This window comes from Dendronephthya gigantea, unplaced genomic scaffold (assembly GCF_004324835.1).
Source record: "Dendronephthya gigantea isolate DGI-Jeju-01 unplaced genomic scaffold, DenGig_1.0 000226F, whole genome shotgun sequence".
NCBI classification, from domain to species: Eukaryota; Metazoa; Cnidaria; class Anthozoa; order Malacalcyonacea; family Nephtheidae; genus Dendronephthya; species Dendronephthya gigantea.
The window spans coordinates 22,466-46,201 of record NW_021163236.1 but is presented as its reverse complement, the minus strand read 5'-3'; the positions used below and the strand labels follow the sequence as shown (position 1 = coordinate 46,201).

The 23,736-nt window shown below is 35.3% G+C and overlaps 1 protein-coding gene across 1 annotated transcript; it reads left to right on the top strand.

Moving 5' to 3' along the window:
- Nucleotides 1–6,958: 6,958 nt before the first annotated feature.
- On the top strand, nt 6,959–23,485 carry LOC114540238 (zinc metalloproteinase-disintegrin-like batroxstatin-3). Its single transcript, XM_028560513.1, has 28 exons — nt 6,959–7,039; nt 7,367–7,503; nt 7,743–7,819; nt 8,389–8,455; nt 8,897–8,985; nt 9,081–9,144; nt 9,621–9,681; nt 9,972–10,042; nt 10,479–10,544; nt 10,933–10,995; nt 11,364–11,539; nt 11,929–12,010; nt 12,677–12,761; nt 14,005–14,056; nt 14,611–14,707; nt 15,197–15,268; nt 15,504–15,605; nt 16,332–16,412; nt 16,482–16,532; nt 16,653–16,716; nt 16,801–16,903; nt 17,239–17,352; nt 18,809–18,884; nt 19,356–19,445; nt 21,306–21,432; nt 21,719–21,784; nt 22,838–22,938; nt 23,100–23,485. The coding sequence occupies exons 1-27, from the start codon at nt 6,970–6,972 to the stop codon at nt 22,900–22,902; spliced, it is 2,268 nt and encodes a 755-aa protein (XP_028416314.1). The 5' UTR covers nt 6,959–6,969; the 3' UTR covers nt 22,903–22,938; nt 23,100–23,485.
- The last annotated feature ends 251 nt before the right edge of the window (nt 23,486–23,736 follow it).

Here is a 23,736-nt window from a genome sequence, read left to right as displayed (position 1 = left end):
ACGTTTCAAATCTCAACCGTCCATATCATGGAACAGCTGTTTATTCTAAACTTCCTATGATTATTGGATATCCTTGTGCAAGAAACTGTCATGGGATCGAGGTAACTATTATGAAGATGGTCGAACGTCCAGACCTAATTGTAATTGGAATATACAGATCTCCAACACTTGCATTATCATCTCTTTTGGCTGCCATTTCTACGACATTGGAGGAACATCCTTCTCCACAGGTTATAATCATTGGAGACTTTAATGTCAACTGGCTTGATGAGATAGAACGAAGATCACTGTACAATCTTATGATCAATACCAATGGCCTCGAGCAACTTATAACTAGTTCTACAACAGATAATGGAACATTGATTGATCATCTGTATACGAATTTGATTGAAGAGGATATCCAGGCAGGTACTCTTGAAACTTACTTTAGTGATCACAAAGCAATTTGGGCCTCTCTAAAGGTAAGGAGGTAATCACATCCAGACATAACGTTAGCATGTTACAAGAAAAACCATAGTATTGACATGGTAAGATGAACCCAGGTAAGGAGGTAATCACGTCCGACTATAGCGTTAGCATGTTACAAGAACAACCATAGTATTGACATGGTTAGATGAACACAGGCCAATATTTATTGGCCTGGCTCCAATTTAACAAAAGGTAAGCATTTAATTTTGAGGTTTTTTTTCATTTTCTTTTCCTATGCAATTTGACCATTTCCTTTTATTTTTAGGTTCCGGTGGCATATTTTCAAATTATTCACACGATGTCGAAGCTGAAACACTAATAATTTAAAGGTAAATAATAGATTCGTATTGCATACTAGCTATACATATGCGTTTGTTTCTTTGATAACGCGAGTTTTTTCTTTTTACAGGTCTGAATCAGCTACAATCACAAAGACGTTTTAAAAATGTCAGCGTTGCTTGTTGCCAACCGCGTGGATCAACGCTAAATTAATCCGAAGATAAAAAGACCACAACGCATATATCGGAAATCCTCGTTCCTCTTTCCAGACATCTTCTCTCCACATACCGCAACTGTAATCTGTTCATCGCAGCAACGAATGCCAAACAAGAACAAAGTTCTCTGGTAACCTCACTGGTAAATGCTACTCATACCTTCATGGTAACTACTACTGAGCAATACACATTCATATCAATGATGATTGATGGCATTCAATGTTGACTGATTGTCGGACAGATTACCACAGGGATAAGATATTGTCAACTGATAAATTTAAACTTGAAAAAGCACGCAGTTTTTGGACCTACGAACTGGTGCTATTATGTCCAGCTAATTGGTGCTGATAAGTTATCTGTAATCAACATTGCAAACCACCTGTACCTTCCTACTGGATCAATGAAATCATACTATCATCTTCAGTTATAATCGTGAAACGTATTGTCAATAAACTTTGGCAAACAAGTGGTATAATCTTACTGGAACAATAACGTTTAACCTTTATTGACTATTAACATAACTATAACATTGATTTATCAACAAAAGAACCAATCTTGTATGTAACAAAGACATGCTGATAATCAAGGGACATCAAAACGAAATAATTTGAAGAAGTCTGAAACCTTCTTTTTCTCCTTCTAAACTAGGCTTTATGTTATCAGACGATGTGTGCCACCATCTCGGAACCTTACTCTCTTTTTTCTTCTGTTCACCTATTCTGCTTAAAAAAATTTCATTTCCTATCTCTTGTAAAAATGCTTTTATATATGTTTTGATCTGTCGTAAAATGTATTTAATACAATAAAATATTATAATATATAGATTGTGTAATAAATCGACTTCGTTATAACTGTATTCAACCAGCTAACTATAGCGCGTTTATTCCGTTGTCTATGGCATTAGAACATAAGACTAAAAATATTGCAGTTAATCATGTTTTACAGGCTACCCACATGTACGCATTGCGTACCTATTTTTTAAAATTTGAATAAAAGAATGTGGGGATTTTTTCGAATGTTTTAATACAGAAACGGAGAAAACAAAAGCGTTTATGTATCTTTTAACCTGTAGTTTTTTAAATTACCCTTGAATACTTTCATTCCAAAGTTAGTCACCCTTTTGGTCTCCTTTCGGGTATACTTTAAATCAGTTCATTACCTTAACTTCCCAAATCTTTCAGCCATCTTGTTTACGTTTCTCTACTAGAGAGATGTGAGCTAATATCTATCTATTCTAAAGAGACAATCAGATTGCACATTAGCTCATGCATATCCATGCAGCGTTTGTGTATATAGCTAATAATAGTTCATATGTGTCTGGTAGGGATCCAATCAGATTGCACATTACCATATATCCAGCACTTGTTTATTATAATAACTATGGTTAAACGTTAAAAACTTTCTTATACAACCGCCCCTTGGGTTTAAATTAATACTCATCCCAGACCGGTACTTTGTCAAGATTTGAGTCGAAATGAATGAATAAAAACTTTCGAATATTATATTTTAAAGCGTGTTTGTTATCTTTTTCAATAATTGATTATTGTAAATATATAGTGAATACGGAAAATATTATAACTAATTACGGTGGTCAGCCAATATCGTCGAGAAACTCGTCATTAAAGCGGCTGAATTTTAAATAAATGTGTTTAGATTAAATCTGTCATAATTAAATAAATATTTTCAGCTTAGCATTTCCCAATTCATACAAACAAAGTATATATAGGCTAGAATACACTACGATCCTAACAGGAGAACTGTAACTCAATTCTAAAGCACAAACGTAATTCAAATAATTATGTACGATCATGCACATGCAGTTTCTGTGCGTCCTGAATGACCAGGCCCTAAATAACATTTATTTTATTCAGTTTTAAAATAAAGTCAAATGAATTGACGCATGCTCTCAAGTGATATGGGACAATATAACTAATGACAAGTGTATGATTTCCTGTTGTTTCTATCTCACTTATCATCTCTTAGACTTTTAAGGCCTTTCATAGGCCGCTGTTATCCGTAACTAAACACATGCGACATCCAACAATTCGGAGAGCGCCAAAGTTATTGATATTGAAAGAACAGGTTTTGTCTTTTCGGGTGAAAATCGGACTTCTACAGCAAAAATGGACAGGCTAAATATCTTCTCGATCTGCATTCTAGTTATTCAAGTATTTGGTTTAACTGGTAATATTATTGTGGCGCTGACGGTTTGCCGCGGACCGCGTCGGTTTCAAACCAACTACTACCGTCTTGTTTTTCATCTTGCTATCTGTGACATGTTTTTACTGCTGATAGCTAATGTTATATTGACAATCCCACCTTGGATTGAAAGCCAGTATTGGTATAAAAACATAGACACTGTATCCTGTACTATTATTTCCCACTTGTTGGGTTCTCTTCTTACTACAGAAGTGGCTATTTTGGTCGTGATTGCGATACTTCGGCACAAAGTTGTTACACAACCATTTCAACCAAGAGTTGGTGGAAAGAAGATGACTTGCATCATCACATCTGTTTACATTGTTCCTTTATGTTTCTACTTCCCGAGATTTTTCTCAAAACATAGGACGGATGAGGAATGCAGAGACAAATGGAAAGATAACATATACTATACTATTTATGACTGGATTTTAGAGTCTTCAATCACATTAATCCCTTTAATCTTCCTAACTGCTTTGTATGGGAAGATGTGCTACGCAATTGTCCTTCATCAAAGAAACCTCAAGCAAATAATGTACCAGGAAACAACAAACCCAACCGAGAGTATGACGAATCGAATGTTCAAAAGTCATCGCCTTTTGCGTACTGAAAAAAACATTAAAATGATAACCGTTAGTCTCATAATCCTAGCACAGTTTTTCGTTGCAATTTTTCCAATACGTGTCTTAGATAGACTTCAAAAACATGAAAAAGGAGATCGCTTGAGCGATCATTGGTTTTGGATAATGCCTTTATATTTCCTCGTATCCTGCTCATTCAATCCAATTGTCTACGCTATTGGGGACAAAACACTCCGTGCAGGATATAAGATCGCTTTCAAAAAAGCATTCGCAACAGTTTCTTGAAAAGAGATTTTGAAAGCTATCGCCAGAACAAGCGAGTTAAACAAGCTGAGCTAGATCTAATTAATTTTATTAAAGTAGACATGCATGTATGTATGTATACGAAAGTCGCACCGCAAACAGCTTTCCTTGTAAACAACTGATTCAGTCTTTCCTGAATCCTTATTATACATAGTTCTTTAGCTGAACGTTCAAATTACATTCGTAAATTTTTTTGGACGTTTTTGAACGCACGTGCGTTTTGCTTTCTGTGGCAGGTTGCCAAAGTTTAAATCAATTTACGAGAATCACGATATTATTTAAGGGCTCAGTCGCGCAGAAGGGATGCTTTGTATCAACTAACCTCATGCAGCTATAGTTGTTTATCAAAAGCATTTTTTTTCATTTGGGCGATGGAAATGTCATGCGACGTTTAATGTTACTAGAGTTAAGTTCTCATCATCGTTTTCCCATTCTAACAGCTTTGTAATTTTGTGTAAACTGCTTTAAACCATGCTTTTATTTGACACCTTTGATGGGTGGATATACGTTCAAAGCAGAGTAAATGCGTAAAGTCCTATACATAATTAAGAGAAGCATCAGGTGTGTCTATCTATCTCATTAGTTCATCTAGATCCGAAATGTTGATATATTTTTTAAGTAATTAATCATATATGTATCTATCATAATCAACTACGACAGTGAAAGTAATCAGATTGATCCATCAAATCGTCTGAAATACACCAATTTTTTTTGTATTATGCATCATTAAAGCTGAGAGAAATTACCTGTCGAATACACAGCATGCATATTAATTTTTGAAAGATTGTCTGCCGTGTGAGAGATATGTAGGAAATATATCATATATAATTATACGGATAACTATAAACGTCTTGTTATGCAGCAGCTGTCATGCGTATTTTAATAGAGAGCTTTAGATTTGACTACGGCTCCCGCTACGGCTACGAGATTCGTCACTATGGCGCGAAACAAACGTTGTATGCACACGCCACCTCGTGCTGGCATGATAAACCTCTGCAAACACAATAAAAAATGCATGTTTTTCCTGTCAAATATTTCGGAAATTTTACGCCTGCTATTTCGAAAAATACACATAATCAAAGGCGACGGTCAGGAAAAACAGTTCTCTCGACATAAAATGTCAACTTATATTGCTTTTTTAATAACGTAGTGAGGACTACGAAGTTTTTTTAAAATGTCGTAGTCAGATGAGCGACGGCTACGAGTCTATGGCGTCAGTCGAAGTATCACGAATATCACGTCAATGTTACGAATCTTGTAGCGGTAGCGGGAGTCCTAGGGACCGCTCATTATTTATAGAAGGGGTGGGCCGGGCAAAAAACAGGGGGGTTATAGGTATAAATCAATAGCTAAAAGGGGGGCTATTGAATTATTAGCCGGGTAATTGAAAGTTGGGGGTCAAAATGTGGGCTGCCATCAAATTAATATGGTGTCCATATTACCATTAACAAGGTGATCTGAGAACACGGAAAAGGACCAGGACTAGTTTTCAAATAGAATAAGTCCAATATCCTAAGTTCAGTATCACAATAAGTCCCAGCCACTATTAATTTTACATGGTTATTAAACAATCATAAAAACAAATACAAGTCTGGATTGCATTACTCTTTAATTTTAAAGGAACGGTTTGGGAAGACTGATAATATTTGTAATCCACCAGCATTAATATCGTGAAGTGGACATAAAGTTGGTAATTGGCGAACACGATATGCACAATAAATACCTCTAATACATTGCGTTATAATTATTGAGCCATGTGATTTTTGAGTTGGCTCACTTTGTGATTTTATCGATAATAAATGCCATGTGGTCCTTGACTCTCCATCAGCAAGTATTTACAAAGGAAATTTTTTCAGTAATATCAAGGGGGGTTTTTAATTTCAATTTACTTAGGAGGCTCTTAATTTTAAAAACTACAAAATAAAAAATTCTCCCCCCTCCTTCAGCAAATAATGACGGTCCCCTAGTCAAACTTAAAGCACCCTAATGAGCGGGGACGAGGGGGGGCACGAGGGGGGGAGAGGGGTGGAGTGAGTGAGGTTGAACGAGAGAGGGGTAAAAAAATAAAATAATTTGACTCGAGTAAATTCTCAAGGTTTGTCAGAGTTGGTTTCGGTTTGGACAATGCCATTTCAATCACCAAACTGAAATTTTCGCTATTGAAAAGTAAATCAGGCGTTCGATCTAAAAATTCCTTGTACAGCAAATCCTAAATACACGAATTTAATCCTTGACCTTATAGGTTAGGATTATGGTTGGGACTAGATTTAGATTAGGTTTATAGGTTTACTGTAATCCTAAATCTAACCCCAAACTCGAATAAATATCAAGGTTTAAACACGTGTATTTATGCTATAAAATTATATTACTGACAGATTATCTTATAATTTTATACTCATTCCAATACCTCAAAGTCAACTCAGGCTTTGCTGAATTTCAACTAACCAGGCATGTAAACAGCCCGTAAGATTACCTTATTCTTCTATATTATTCCTATATCTATCGTATTTATCGTATTTTCTTAATTTTCGAGGATTGCGTCAAGTGCCTTTCCACATAGCTCAATGCTCGTAAGTGAATTACTTTTACCAACCACACGATAAAGAGGCGGAACAACATTTAGTTACTGGCGGCAGGTGCAGTTAAAGCCGGTCTCCTCGAAATCCGGTCTCCACGAAATCCGGTCTCCACGAAATCGCACGTACGGCTTGGGCTTTGACGGCCGCCTTGAAAGTAGACTACAGTTCTACTGTCATACGTACAAAAAAATTAACTGTGACGGCTGGCATCAGCGACCAGTTTCGAGTCACTGAGCATGCGCCAAATCGGCCGCACTGACAGTACGTGCAAGTGGAGTCCGGCCTCAACAAAGAAACAATGCTTTATATTGCTTCACATCAGTTGCAGCAGATATTTGTTTAGCAATGGTGGTTTCTTCCGCGGTAGGCGCCGTGTTTTCTTTCCTGCTGATTGTTGTTCTTAGTTTTCAAACAGGTGAGAGAAATGATAATTTATAATCTTGAGGCAAGATTTCTTAATACCCCATAGAACAGCTTCGCTAACCACAGAAATACAACACTGCAGCCAGATATAATTCAACCACAGTTGTAAAATCACTTCTGAAGAGTGATGAGTGTTGGCTCCATCGATTTTACTAGCTGTACATTAACGGCTTTATGTGAATTTAGAAAGATGCCAAAAGGTACATAAACGACCTTCCTAATCTATGTCCACCGTTCAACTTTTGTGATATACGCGATGAACTTCGCCAATTAATCTATTGATCTCATGCATATAATTGACATCCGGTTGATTTTTTAGATGCTGAATTTACAGACAATTTGCATCGTCATAAAGTAGATGCAGTCGAAATGTTAAGAAACCTTAGATTATACGAGGTTATTAAACCTTACAGACAAGAGGGACAAGTCAAACGTGACGATTGGACCAACATCTCAGTACGTTAATTGCAGATGTTAATTTGCATGCATAATTGCTCAAAGTACAATAAAGATGATCTAGCTAGAATTCTCCACCGAATTGTTTTTGTTCTACATGTGTACCATTTAATACTTATTGAATCTATTTGCCTGTACAGTTTAATTGTTATGTCCTCTTAACTCACCAAACCTTTGCCCTGGAAGAGATTTTAATCATGATCATTTAAGCGATACATGTTAATTTTCCCTCAATATAGTTTGGCACTCTTCAAGATGCAATTATTGTATTTCCTGGTAGAAAAAAGCATTTCGTCGTGGATATATCTCTCAACAAGTGAGTTAGATGTTGATGTAAACAATTCAAAACAAAAGTCTTGAATGGCTTGGAAACAGAAAGCAAATTGATTCATTAATGTGTTTTGAGCCAAATAGTATAATTTGTATTGACTTGATATATGCCATATTTCCGGTTATTTACTAGCTGAAAGACGTTTAGCGTCATTTTCGGTACTGAGTAAGATTATTCTAAGAGCTTTTTTATTAGGATTTCCGCTGAAGTATTATCTTGATAGTTGCTGTCCAATTGATCTATAATAGTGCAAATAATGCATGTCCCTCTATTGAACACGGCAGAACACGGTTTAGTAAGTTTGTCAATCAGTAAGTTTGTTTACATTTTCAGTAACCCAATCAAAATGCATTATTTAACATTTTACATGAAGTATTAAAAATTTAGGCATTCTGATTCGCTTAACCTGAAAAATGTAAACAAATATGTCGATTAGTTAAAACGAAATTCCTCTATGTTCCCCTATTGTATTTCGCGGGTATTTACTTTGAGAGTGATCAAATATTTGAAAGAAAATACTTCAAAAATTTGAGCAATTTCGTTAATAATTGCAGGGATTTGTTCGCTCGGAACTTTCAAGAATTTCATTTTTCCAAAGATGAATCTGCATTTGAACAAAAGGTATAACCATTACTTTCAGCGATGTGAAAATTAAATGGTACTTGGGACCTTGCGAAATTCCTCTCACCATAAACACCATAATTTAGATATATAGACAGATTACTATAGTACTGCTCGCGCATATTATCATGGTAACGTGTCCCTGCATAAACTATATGACTGGAGTATAGTGCAATTAAACAATTTGATTTGGAACCTTTTACGTCAGTCTCAAAACCAGGATCTGCCCCTGCCGAACAGAGTGAAAATTTTCTGTTTATATGTACTGTATTAATTTAAGCCTTACAAGACGAGAAAAGATGCGGAGAAACGATGAAATTTTCAGTACGCGGTCGCCATTTTGCATGGCCATAAAAAATTCCGATTTTTCTCTTAGCTAAAACCAAAAATTAAATTGTCATAATTATATAATAGTGTTAAATATTTGATAAACTCTTTCAGACTCCTCAAGTGAATTGTTTTTACCAAGGAACGGTAAATGGAGAAGAAAACTCGGCAGTTTCTTTGAGCATTTGTAATAATGGAATAGAGTGAGTCATATTACCAGGGTTGGCACTAAGTCTTTGTTCCTGTTAAGTTTCTTATTATATTCGTATCATAATTTCTCATAATTGGTACCATATAGAGGAGTTATCAGAACAGATGATGGTACATTTTTTATCCAACCGTTAAAGTCTCATGATGGACAAGTACGTTCTCAGATGCAAGTGTTTTAAAATGTCTCTTATAAAAAAGTTAAATAAACACTAAAAATTACAAAGGTTTTTGAGGAAGTCAACTTCTATGAAGATGGCTTTAAAAGTGATCTGAGGCAAAAAGATATTTCTTTTGCTTGCGACTTTGTCCTTTTTTGGATATCATTATTTTTTGAGAGAAATATTCTTTTTCTTAATTTTTTCAAATTTGAAACTCTTACAATTGTCTTACAGTCTCATGAACCACAAGAATACGCATTAAAGCCATGGTTCATTCATGGTTTACTTTGACGTTTTCTATGAATTTAATTTTCGTTTTCTTATTGCTTGAATATTCTTTAAAATTGAAACTTTTTATACTTTTAGCCTGTAAATATTTCATTTCTAAATTTAATATTTGATCCATGCATTTCATTTAATGTGAACTGTATTTTTTGCTGCAACACATGTGAAGTAATTCCTCACTGTAGATATCAGACGAACATGCGATGTTCAATGCTGAGGATGTTGATGAGAAACCAAGGACTTGCGGTGTGTTACTGATATGCACAAAACATACTAGCCATAACTGAATAATATAGCACTGCTGTTTAAAAATGTAGGATGCATTTGTGCAATTATTGCATGATAAAATATTCAAATCTGCAAAGATCGCTTATTTATACGCATGCACCTAATTGTCTGAAACCTTAAGAACTTATAAAACGCATTCCATATTTAAGGCCTGCCTTAGCAAACTACCTTCCCTGTCATCTTCTTAAGCAAGTCCGGTTAAATTTATCTTCGAAGTTCCAAAATGTATAGTCTTCTTATAATTATAGGCCACACTTCTCGCATGACACAACCGAAAGAAGAATTTAATATGAAAATATCAACCAATTGGAAGAAAAGGGTAGGCATACAGTAGTTATCGTTACCCGCCAGTAACACAACTGAGGTGAACGCGGCAACAATTCATGCAGTTTGACTGCACTCTTTCCGACCCAAATTCTTTCAAACTTCAAAGTTTCAATTCCTCGATCTCGATCACTTTCCGTGATAGAAACAGTTCTTTGTCTATCCCTTCATGCAGACAACCCTCATTAAGCCTTTCACTTATCCTTAGCCACAACATATAAAACCGGGTTATCATGTATAAAAAACGAAAATTATAAGAAAAGAGGAAAATGAAAATTCTGTTTAAGCCGAGGTTCTGGTTTCTGACTGAATTTTGTATCACAGATTACGTATTTAGTGGTTCCGCTGTGAATATAATCTTCGCTTAGCTCCTTGTTTGGCTTCACGTTAATTTATCGTCCAGGTAATTGATCTCCATTTACTCCGTTTAGTTTCGAAGAAATGTCCTATCTGAGACAAAATATGTGGAATTGTTCATCATCAATGATAAGGAACAGGTACTGTTAAAATCATTATGGCACTATTGTAGCTACTCATAATCTTGGGTATGAGATGGTGTATAATAACAAAGGCATTGTATTCGCAGCGTTGTCTTAATTAGATCGGTTGGAATGAAATATTGAGAATTCTGAAAACCTTAGCAAAATTATACGAGACGAAAGTTGTCGTTTCCAATCATCTATTAAAATTTGTTTGAAGAATAACCTAAAGAAAATATGTCTTTGACGTTTCAGCTTTTAAAACCTGCATATACTCGTTAATACTGTACATATCACCGTATAATAATGCACATGCATTCCTTATTTCGTGCACTTGTAAGGTGAAAATCTGCAGCATGTTCCTAGTGTTTTACTGACTAACATAATGTTCATGCATGTTTATTAGCACAGAAGGTACGGAGAAAACACCGGACTAAGAGCTAAATCACTGGCCAATCACCTCGATTCTGTAAGTGAAATTGATTTTGACTGACTCTGAGTTTCGGAGAGCGTGCAGTTAAAAATTGTATATAGCACGCTAAAATCGGCAGTGAGTATGAAATAACATTAGGGAAGTTCCAACCGAACGGTTCCTAGCTAAAAATTCTGCCTCTCTAAGAAAAGTTTTGAAATCCTTAAGGGTGAGGGGTGCGTTGGCCATTTTATGTATAGGCAACTTCTTAATCTTCTTCGTATACAAGTAATATAAAATTATTCTTGTGTAGCAAGGAAATTATGTAATAAACAATCATAAAAATTGTCGTTAATGTGAAACATTTCCTGGAATGTTATAAATATAACGAGAAAACTATTCTTACGTAATCTCTGCTTTCATAGATATACCGTCGCAGGAATATCAGGGTGGCCCTGGTGCGAGTGGAGACATGGAGGGACCAAGATCGCATTACAGTTGACAAAAATGTGTCGAAAACGTTTAATAATTTTTTGTCGTACACGAGAAAGAATGTTGACAAATTCAAAGGAAAACATTTCGACAACGTCCAACTTATCAGGTAGCTATGTTTATTCTGCATTTTTATTTCCAATTGTAGCGGCAATTCTGCAATATAGCCAGAAAAACCAGTACGTTGTTATTTCCTAGAATCCCCCGTTTAATAACGTTTTTACAGGACGTTTTACGCGATGGCGAGTACAATTCGGAACATCGCGTGATACAAGTAACCGCAAATTTTGTGCAATATGGATTGACTAATTGCAATTAATTTTTCTTCACCTCTGTTTATTGTTAATCACATAATTTAAATTAGTTTCAAAACAGGATTCTACAAGAGGTTTAACTTTTATTAGCAACTGATGACGAACAGTTAAACAGTTAGAAGTTAACTATAGTCTTTCATATAACTGGTAAACATGATATGTGCATAATGTATCTTTCTGACAGCGGTGTGGATTTCCTTGGTCCTTCGTTTGGTTTTGCTGCAATAAACTCTATTTGTGGATCAAAATCTGCCGCAGTTGTGCAAGTGAGCAAAAATTTAAGTTTTTTTATACACTAAAGTAGCGTATTTACAGGTAAGTAACAGGTGAAAAATTAAGTGCAGATCTCATAATGATAACAGTTTTTTGCTAGCTTATAAATACTGAAGTGTATTACTTGAAAAAATACCCTGAAAATAATAATAATTAGGCCTACAACAAAAATTCATGCATGCAGCAAACATTCGCCATGTAAAACCAGCCAAATAATTTCTTTCAAGGCTTTATAATAGGAAATGAATCAAAGAATTCAAAAAGTTATTATTTCTATTATTTGGAAACAAACATAATCATAAAAGTAAAGTAAACCTACCAAACGTTTTTCTGCTGCATTAATCATGCAGGCAAATTATGAACTCTTACAGCTTAATAAGTAACGGTTTAAAATTCAACCTTCAAAACATCGATATAGTTTCAGTACAAAATCTTCAAGGATTAAACGTCAACAAACAACGTCAAACGTTTTTACAGATTTCAGGCATTCGCATATGAACAAAACCATCGAACGTACATGACATAGATTTTGGACGTGTTTGCTTCATTTATCAAAATACCCGGGTGTAAAAGATCTTTCAGATTAGTATACGTTCGTACCGTGGTGTTTTGCGCTTACTCAGGAATAAATATCTGACTCTTACTTTTCTTTTACGAAGGACCACAGTGCACATGCTGCTTTAACAGCCAGCACTATGGCACATGTGCTGGGGCATAATCTTGGTATGGTTCACGATAGTACTGGTACGTTTTTCTTCTTTTGCACTCCTTTTTTATTTTGAAAAGTTTCTCTACGCTGAAGAAAGAAAACCTCTCATCAAAATTAATGCAGTTAACTAACTGCCAAAAATATGCAAAATAAAAGTTTAAGATATTAATAATCTCTTACTTTTCATTGTTTTTTCTTCAAGTGTCTATTAATTACCAGAAATTAGCAACAAAATAGCTGTGCTTTGTGCTCAAAATTTGCATTTTATAATGGCCTTCGAATACAGGGTGTATTAATAACACCTGCTTATTAGGGTGGCAGTTTTTTATACACCCTGTGGCATTGAGTATAAAACGTAAAAAAGTTTAATGCAAATTAGCATACCTACAAATCAGCATGTCGCAAATTTTTGCTAATCAGCTTTGTCAGTAAATCATTCTAAGGGGCTGTTTACATGAGCCCGGTTACCCGAGATTCAACGAAGCGTGAGAGGACTTTGAGATATTGAAATGAGCAGATAACATTGATCCTGGCAGTCGTATAATCACCACAACAATAGCATGTGCTTGTTTTGGTGACATACGACTGCCAGGATCAATGTTATCTGCTCATTTCAATACCTCAAAATCCTCTCACGCTTCGTTGAATCTCGGGTAACCGGGCTCATGTAAACAGCCCCTAACTCTCGCTAACAAATCATTTCGTAACATCCAGTTGCTTTTTGTCCAAACCGACAAAATTCAATGGGGTGAGAAATAATAGCAAGAATCTTTGTTCAGGGAGTGTAACAAATACGACAGTTTGGTCGAGATTTTATTGACATTATTTTCCACTTGGAGGAGGTAGAAATCTACGGTCTACCTGTTTCCCCGGGAACACTGTCTTCACCACAGGGTGTGCCAAAAAAAGCCAAAACTATTGAAATCACCCATTGTTAAAATTTGAATGGATCGCTCGCAAATTTTGCTCGTGGGGATTAACGCAACTTATATAAGGCACGTTTACACTTGCGATTTTTGCTGCGATTTTCTTCTTTTGATAGATGTGAAGGAGTGAATTAGTTACGGATATTCAAATAAGAATTCATCAGAGCATTCGTAACTAATTACTCGTTCGCAAGTGAAAACAGTAAACCGGGTTATAAAATACTAAATAGGGCTACAAGAAGGACGTGTTGAAGGTCATGGCGCTTGAGTTGTAAATTTAAATATCGTTATCCATATTTTGTGTCGGTTATATTCCTGTCGGTTTCGGATTCAACTGTAATTTTATTTTCAGATTGCGAATGTCCTGATTCTGATGGTGAATGTATTATGAGTTCATTTTCAACGTTTGTATTTTCCCATGGCTGTGGAAATACCTTTCATAATGTTTTTAGTTGATGCAGTGTTTATACGGTTTGCTGCGTGACCCGATAAATATAGGAATATACTATCACCATATAATTATGTTGACCTCAATCTCTCAAATTCTTAGACATTTACAGTCCAAACATGTGAGGCTGCAAAAAGATAGCTTTTCCTACTTTGGGCAAGGCAAACCATAGACACCTAATTAAAATGTTTATATTCATAAAAATTTTTTGTTCACGTTCATATTACTGCAAAAAAAATTCCTTTTCCGGGAGATCCAAGCAAAACGCTTCAAGCAACGGCCTTGTGTTTATATAAACAATATAATTCACAAAAATTAAACTGTCAACTGTCATGCCCAAATGTCATACATTGTTTAATGAGTCTAGATCATCAGTTGGTCGTTTATTTCAATTTTATAAAAATAATTGGTAGTTTTCATGAAAACCTAAAATTTACACCTCCGTGTTGCTGGCTAAATTGTTATCATTCATGCCATTCACTCACATCAAATGACTTCTGTCTTTCACAGTAAGGCTGCTACGAGATTTTCATCATGCAGTTTACTTCAACTGGAAGATACTTTGGAGAAAGGATATGGAACATGTTTGTTTAATGAGCCGAAGAAGGTATTAGATATTTTCTTTCTTCTTTTTGTTTTATCGGAGAAAGCCTCACGAAGAAGAAAAATGACGAAAAACTTAATGAAAATAAGTAACACTTCAATTAAGCTTCAGCACTTTATGTAATTATTCGAAAATTATAGTTTTGTGACTTATTTTACCATGAGGCACTCTGAGCTCAGAACATTTAAAAGAAGCAGCCGGATAATAAAAAGTGCGTCTCTCAGGTAACAGTGCACGCGTGAAGTAGTTTAAAAGTGGAATATTGACTGCAAGATGATTGTGTATCCGAAAAATCACAGAGAAAAATTAGATTCTTTTTAGAAAATAGGATTATATAAAAAAATGTATGAAAAAATAGCTATAATATGGTCATAATAATGTATTGAAAAGCCTCATTGTTTCTCGAAATGTATCTTTGGGAATCTGGTTACTATGATTGCTAGACCGTCGGCGACCATCGAAAGAGCTTTGACTGTCTTCTTTTTATTTTAGCTTTTCGGTGACGCGATTTGTGGCAATGGCTTTGTCGAGGAAGGTGAAGAATGTGATTGTGGAACAGAAGAGGTGCAACGCATTTTTCCTCGGCCATGAAATTTTTAGGGCTTTCATCGTCTGTATCGAAACATCTGATATCCCCTTGTCAAACTTCCTGAAAATTAAAATTCAGTCTGTGAGCTGGCTACGCAATCATAAATAATGAGAGAATCTTCCAGGGTCAAAAAATTACGCGTTACGTATTTTATATGAGATTGTATTAATAATTGCTTGATGATCCTTTCGTTTATTAACATCTATTTAGGAGTGCGATTATTTTAAAAACAAATGTTGTAATGCGTCATCATGCATGCTTCTCCCTGGAGCTTTGTGCAGTCATGGAGAATGTTGTGAGAAGGATTGCAAGGTAATTCTTTGACTCACTCTGCGGAAAAGAATCCGGGAATCCAGCAATAATTAAGCTTTAGGATCCAGAATCCACGAGTACGGAATCCGGAATCCACGCGCTAGGATCCGGGATCCACATTTTTCTGGAATCCGGCTGTATCTGTAAAGGGAATCCATTCTCAATTTCTAAAATGGAATCCGGAATTTGAATCCGAAAACCATGTATATTGGCCCGAACCAACGAGCTGGGATCCGGAATCCTGGTGCTAAAATCCGGAATCCACGAGCTGGGATGCGGAATCCGGAATTCTGGTGCTGGGATCCGAAGTACACGAGCTGGGATCCGGAATCCGACAACACAGTAGACTCCTTCACATAGGGAAAGTTTAGGAAACCAGAAGCCAACTTTAGGGACTTGATTAAGTGTTATTGTTTGTGCCGAACTTTACTACTCTTGATAAAAAAATAAGAAACATCACGATCAACAGTGCTTTTGACTTTGGTGTCTGTGAAATATTCTGGTTTTGCTATATCTTAACTCTTGTCTATCTCCTTTTCCGAAATGAGAATTGCAAGGATGTCCAAGCCCTATTCCGATTAGGCAGTCTTGCCTGGAGGCGTAGTATTTCGCATTTTGGGCTGAATGAAAGCTCTTTAACAGCTCGCAGTATCATTTTTGTTCATCTACAAAGAATGCGAGTAAATACCACGACGTGTAATGTTTTAATAATAAAATTTATTGCAGTTTAGCTCAAGAGGAAAGTTATGTCGTGAAACACATGATGATTGTGATCTTCCAGAATATTGCACAGGAGATACTGGGATGGTAAGCATATAATTATGTGATCTTGGTAAACGTCAAGCAAAGGGGGATTAATTTTTTTTATGTGTATAGTGTCCCCAGGATTATCATGTGCAGAACGGTGTAAATTGCAGTGAGCATAATGTGAGTGGAAATGCACAATGTTATAGAGTGATTATAAAAGGTGCTAATTAGGCCTATAAGTAAGATTATCATAGTGCACAGTTATACGATTGTTCGTTTAAATTTTTTTCGTTGTTTTAGGGCTACTGTTATGGAGGCGTTTGTCGTAATATTGAACTACAGTGTCAAAATATCTTCGGGAATGGTACGTATTTCCACTTCCTTTTATAACAAATTGTTAGCAAAACCCTCTTGGAACTGAAGGCAAGATTTATTTGTATTTTCTCAGGTACAACAGCTGGTAAAGAAGCGTGTTTCTGGCGAAATTCTGCAGGAACGCGATTCCATCATTGCCACAATGAAACACATAAATATTTCGCTTGCCCTAAAGGGTAAGTTTAAAATTAGAATATAGATAAACTGGAAGGAAAAATAAAAAGGGAGAAGTGCAGAAACGACGGGATATTCTAGATGAAGCAATCACAATCTCTTATACTAGATAAACCAATCACAGTCTCTTATACTAGATAAACCAATCACAATCTTTTATACTGTAATCTCTAGACTTTTCTGTCTATATACTATATATAAAAAATCAATAACTATTATTGATTCTTGCTCCATCAAGTTCTGTACTGCTTGTCTTTGAAAATTAAAAAAATTAGTTCCCTTGAAGGGAAAGATGACAAACAAAAGGCTAATATTACTTGTTTTATAACATTTATAGTGATGTGAGATGTGGTAAAATTCATTGCTTATCAAACAGAAGAAACCACCTACCAAAAAAAGGCCAAGACCGAGGTGCTTTTTGGATTTCTTTCGATTCGAAAACTTATTGCATGTAAGTTTCATTACGCTATTACATGAAGGATTCTGCAAGGTAAATTTAAGAAAGGAAATTGCGATAAGAACGAAGTAGCGAAATATCAATTCACAAAAGTTGATTCCAGTCGATTTCCGATATCGACTTCCGATGGCTTCAAGTTTCCTAAAAACATTATTCGACATTGGTTTCTGTTAAGTCAAATTTTTGAAAAACAAGGCACTAGGCGTGTGAAAATAAAATCTTCACGCACAATCCGTACGAAGCTTTGGGTGGAATGGACTACATATCCACATTCAACAAAAACTGCGGTCAAATTTCATATCATATTTTGTGTTATTTAGGTTCTTTAAAATTCTCGTGTAAATATTAAGGTTCTCTTAGCCAGAAATGAACGACTCGTTGATTACGCATCATGAGCGAGTTCCCAATATTTATAGTAAATTGTATTACAAATATTGCCATAAAGTACTATTTTTGAGATGCAAAGATCGAATTCGGTCAAACTAATGTTAATGAATAAAATGAGACTAAAATTTTGCTCTCTAGTTGCCGACAAACCTTGTCCCTAAGAAATTCAAAATGCTCGCGAGATCGTAGTGAATTAGTTATCAAAAGGCATAAAAAGCCGCAAAATCCCATGCGAAAACACTACATGCGAAGCTTGTAATGGCAAGATAATGTCCTTGCAACTTCGAAGATATAAAAATTATAAAATAAAAACCTTACTTTCCCTTGTCCCTGCCAGCTTCTTTTAAAGGTAGTTTTAAGCATCCATGTCTAATAAGGGATTTCGTTTCGCTTGAAATGGCAATAACTTGGTGATATTTTGGTCAATTTCTTCCCCAAAACTATTGTTTTGAAGCTCGTTTCATTCTCATCTTAGATAACATGCTTCTAAGTTCTTTCGCGCATGTCTTCTTTCGCCAAATACCGCTGGAACTCAAGCTTTGCTTGATGTTATTACGCGAATTTGCAGGAAATTTGAAATTTTGCGGGAAAAAGTCACTGATCTGAAATAAGCTATTTATACACGATGTATTATGGTTGAAAATGTAAAGTTTAACTTAAATTTAACTTTCTCTGAAAGGCCTAGCGAAGTAAACGACCAAAATAATATAATACCTAAAAAGCCTAATTTTGTCTTCGAGATTCCTCAGCAAATTTTACTTCACTGGCATGACCTTAAAGCGAAAGGTCAAGCGAAAGGTCAAATTAAAATATTCAATTTCCCGATTGGTGTCGATTACGCATGTGTGAATTTGAATCCGCTGACATTAAGTGTTGTTGCTTAGGGGCACAGATGTCGCTCATTTCTGGCAATGTTTAAATTCTCAAGGTTCTTTATATCAATGTTCTTTAAATTCTCGTGTAAATATTCTTCTGGTGTATGCATACAAGTGTCCATTGATCGTATATAAAATTCATGTCACTTTTTATTGACCAGCTGAGATTTATTTCTTGTCACTTTTAGTACTCCACTTTTAACGTGGGGAGACGGGCTTGATCCAACATACGTTGATGATGGAACTAAATGTGGTGAAGGAAAAGTATAGTACACATAAAATATGGCATTTTTTTTCTTCTTTGCATGAAAAAGAGACATTATAAAATCTGTCCACACGATCTTGTCCGATTAAGCTTTCACTGTGATGTACGTTTTGAAGGCTATTATCAAAACCATCAATACCATTAACAGTACCAGTACTGAACTTATCAATACATACAGCGTATATAGAAAATATAGAAATTCAAAAGTGATGCATGCACGGTGCATGCGCATTACATTTAATAAAAATGACATTTTTTCCACACTTTTGTATCTCATTGGGTCCCCAGCACAAATTCAACTGAATTTGACATGGGTGTCAGTAACTCTTAGCAAGTATGGATGGATTCAACAAAAGTAAATCAGGAACACAAACCTTACTGATTTCGCGAATTCCGATGATGTTGTTTCCGAAAGCAAAGTTACTTAATTCACAGCACCTTTAAGTATCAACAACTTTGACTTTTTGTAGATGTGTATGAAAAGCAGATGCGTTTCTGTTGAAGAGGCGATTCAAATTTCTCCGCAAAAAAATTGTACCAATAATTGTTCAGGAAACGGGGTATGTATTGTACGCTTGCATATTTGAGTATTCATTCATCATGCATTCACTTAAAATTAACTGAAAACAAGTGATTGATCTAAACTGTCTATTATGCACATGACGGAAGTAAACAATCTTTAGTGAGTTTATTGCAGTTATTATTTAGTCTGTTTGAAGGGAGGGGGAGCCCTTTTAATCATTTTGAACATTCAAGTCTACCTCGTTGCCTAAGAGAAAGTTTAAATTATGACAGTTTACCTAGGAGACTTTGTGACCTATTGTATCCTAGTATGCTGAATGTATTGGACGTGAGTTTCACGTATTGTTTTCATAGTGATTTGAGTGGGGGTCAACCTTAATTGCTTCGAGCCTTATGCTGAACAGGAATGAGCAAATGATACGAAATTGCGTAAATTTGCTACGAAGAACAAAGTCAACACATACAGTGAACAATTAACTCACTCAATCCACACTGGAATTATGACGCCACATGAAATCCAAGAGTAAAATTTAAATAATTAAACTCCAATTCCAAGTTGCTTGGTAATACATGTTTAAGAATATCCATGACAAATTACGTTTCATATTGATGACTAGAAATACATGCATGCAGCAACCCCTCGCCATTTCAAACGAAGCAAAATATTTCCTGAGCTAGCCAGACCTAACCTTCAATATTATGAAATGTCCTAAATGTAAAGCCGATAGCTGATGTTTCAAATTTTTCGGAAACAAATACAGTCGTAAAGGTGAAGTGAAATCACCCGTTTTCCTGCTGCTTTCCGTTGCATTATTAAAGTTATAGACTTTCACAGTTTAAGTGAGAGTTAATACTCCATTATATCTAAACCTTCAAAACATCAAAACAGCACAAATAATATAAATAACCAAGCAGTGAACGTCGAATGCTGTTTTTCGATTGTTAAATTCATGCAGTGATTGCAGTCGACTCTATAAACCTTTAGAGTGATATTTGCTATATTAAAACTCCAAAATACACTTTTAAGAACTCTTTTTGAGTTAAAACGATGATGTAAAGCCTTAAATAGTCGGTCACGTCTTCGCAAACCGAGCAAAACGACACACTGTACCAAGCTCATAAAATGTATTCGTACAGCAAACACGAAAGAAACCTCGAAATAAACAAAATAGACTCTTACCATTTCAAGGATTATAAACCAGTTGTTCCTTTTCACCGCTAATTCTTCCAGTTCTGATAATATTTAAACTCTTCCCAGTGTTTTATCTGTTATTTGATTCCACATTTCATATTGTGTTTTCGAAATATTTTTTCAAAAAAAAAGTTTGCAAAATGACAGTTAAATTGCTGACGTTTTTCACTGAAACACGAACGTTTCGTCTTAGCCAATCAGCAAGTTGCTAATTACCAGTCGTCACTCGTTCAAATTTTGCGCGTGCGCACAAGTACCATGACCATTGAACGTCCATGACATTTGGGCGACTTTGGATTCCGCTATGTTCTCCCGGGTTCCGGGTGTAATTCCTAATCTCCGGGCGGAATTAGTACCCTCGCACGGTGCTTCGCACCGGCTCGGGGAATATCCATGACTAATTACGTTTCATTTAAATTACAAAGTACTTATATGAGGAAACTCAGTTAAATGCCTTCTTTGTTAAATGCTTCTGTTAATTAAAGTGCTTTCCTGCTGGTATGCAATCTTGCAAAAGCAATGAAAAAGTTTAAAATTATCCAAATAAGAAAAGTTTTAAATAAATAAAAAAAAGGTAGTAGAATGATATTTCTTCCAACCTCTGTGCCATTTTGCTCTCATAAAGAGCAAATATTCCTTCTATTTACCAAGAGACACTTTTTGATAATCGGTATTCTTATTTTCACCTTCATTCCTCACCCAATAGGTATGCAACAACAACGGAAACTGTCATTGCAACAATGGTTACGCGTGTCCGGACTGCAAAACACGTGGATCAGATCTTGGTGGAAGTATAGATAGCGGACAAGGCTGTCAAACGTCAAGCCATAAAAGTATGAACCTTTTAATCTAAAGTAATATATTACTTGAATATTTTTGTGATTTCTCCAGATTACCAAATCATTGTAAATAGTTTAATTATTGTACCAAATATGTATGCTATCAATATACTTTACTTTGATTAGCGAATTAGTTAAATTTATTGCCTGAAAAATAATATTTTCCCCTTCACTTCTTTAGGGCGTTTTGGTGGCATTACATCATCATTCCCCCTCCCCCCTTCTTTCCCTAGCTGGCAAGGCGACATTTGTTATGCATAATGATATACTATTTATTTAGATCAAACATATCCATCAATATCAACCACACAAAATAATAATCCTCATGCAGCCGGAACTCGAAAAGGTAATTTCCGTTAAGTAAAAGTGAGCACATAGCTATATATTAGTATATGAATAGATTAACCAAATTGAGTAAAATGTAAACACGTGGTCTTCTGCGCATGCTTTATTAGGGAGCTTTGTTGACTTGCGACGAAAGTATACTAGCTTATAGCGCAGTTAATAGAATATAAATGGTTTAAAGACTACATAAAAGTACAATAGAACTCATTAACTATATGTTGGGGAACATTTATGCAAAAAATTGTTCCTTATTCGTCACGTGTCTATTCTATTTTCAACAAAATAAACCAATAGTAAGGTCTGAATTAATATGTTGTTCAAGTCACGGTTAAGGAGCTAAGCCAAGCCATTGCTATTGGTCAGTTGGGCAAAAATACAATGGACATGTGACGGATAAGGAACCATTTTTTGCATAAACCTGGACAATAACATAGATATAATGAGTTGTATTGTACTTCCATCTAGTCTCCAACCTATGTATGTTCTAATAATTGTAATATCACGTAATAAACAATAAAGGCTGGGTTTTTTTAGTTAAATTATTTATATTCTCGCAGCCAGGTTTGGAGTTCCAAACACTTTAACCTGAATTGGTCGAGCAAACCATTGTTTTCATTCAAAACTTTTTTATGTTCTTGTCCCTATAATTCTAATAAGGCCTCAGTGCGCGGGGCAGCATACGTATAGTTGGGCTACCTGAGTTCTCGATCTCTAATGTTGTGTTAACTTTTAATATCCAGCTGTATCAAAGTGCATTTTACTACTTTAATTATGAGATATAGTTAGTAAAGATTCTTTAAGATATAAGTGTAAGAAACGTTTTTGAAGTGTAATAAACACAACAGTGCCTTATCGAAATAATTCTATTGCAACTTGCATAAAAACTTGCACTGCGTAATTAGGCATTTAGTGCTTTTAAGTCTTCTGCGGAAGTTCCTTCACTTCCTTAGGTTGCTTTGCCACATTTGTTACGAGTTATTTCAAAACAGCAACTTCAGTTGTTTCAAACGACTGACTTCAAACGACGAGTGCTAATAACCATTTTTTTAAACAGATCAAGACACTGCCAAAACTTTTGTGCCCATTGTTTTGGTTGTTTGGCTTAGCTATTATACCTAGGACAATTTATAGAAAACTCAACTACTTAGTTAAAAGGTACGTAAGTTATTTTAGGAGCCTAATGCTGGGTTGAAAAGCTTAATTAGCTGAAAAGCTTAATTAGGTGGAGTAAATGACCAAACCTCATTAAACAGACAACGAGATTTAACACGAAGAGTTACCCATCCTCTGACATAAACTCATTGCTGTTTCTTTAGTGTGTGCGCACATCTACATGTAAATGAAAGTCGAATGATCCTGTTGCTAATACAATAAAAAGTGAATATACTACAGAATCAGACTGAAGCATCAGAAATGTATGGGACGATGTCAGCTATTAACGTTGCAATAGCATAGAATTTTTTACTTCAACGAGAAACCCTCTTCAAATCTAGTAGTACTAACTACGTTTGGGGATTTTTGTTTTGTACTCACGTTTCATTAATTAATTGTTGTCAAGATATATTCTTTTACTTACACTATATTATGCATTTTGAGACTCAATTAACGAGATGATCACTGAATGTTTTGAACAGTTCTAATTACCCCTACTTCGAAGTATATAAGGACAGCTAAAACACAACATTATTGATATCATGCGCAATCAGTCGAAAATTTGTTTTATTATTTATTTTCAGATATCAGAAATGTACGTATAAAACAATTAAACGAAGTTCATAATGCTCCAAGTATATCAGTACAACAATAACTACTTTCAACTTCAAAAATTTCACACAACTAATAAAAAACAATCAACTTGCATTTATTTGCACTAACTAGTAACGCATAAGTGATAGGTCGTTTTCTTGTAACAAGCAAATCTATAGAGTGAGCCATTTTGCTCATTCTTTTTCG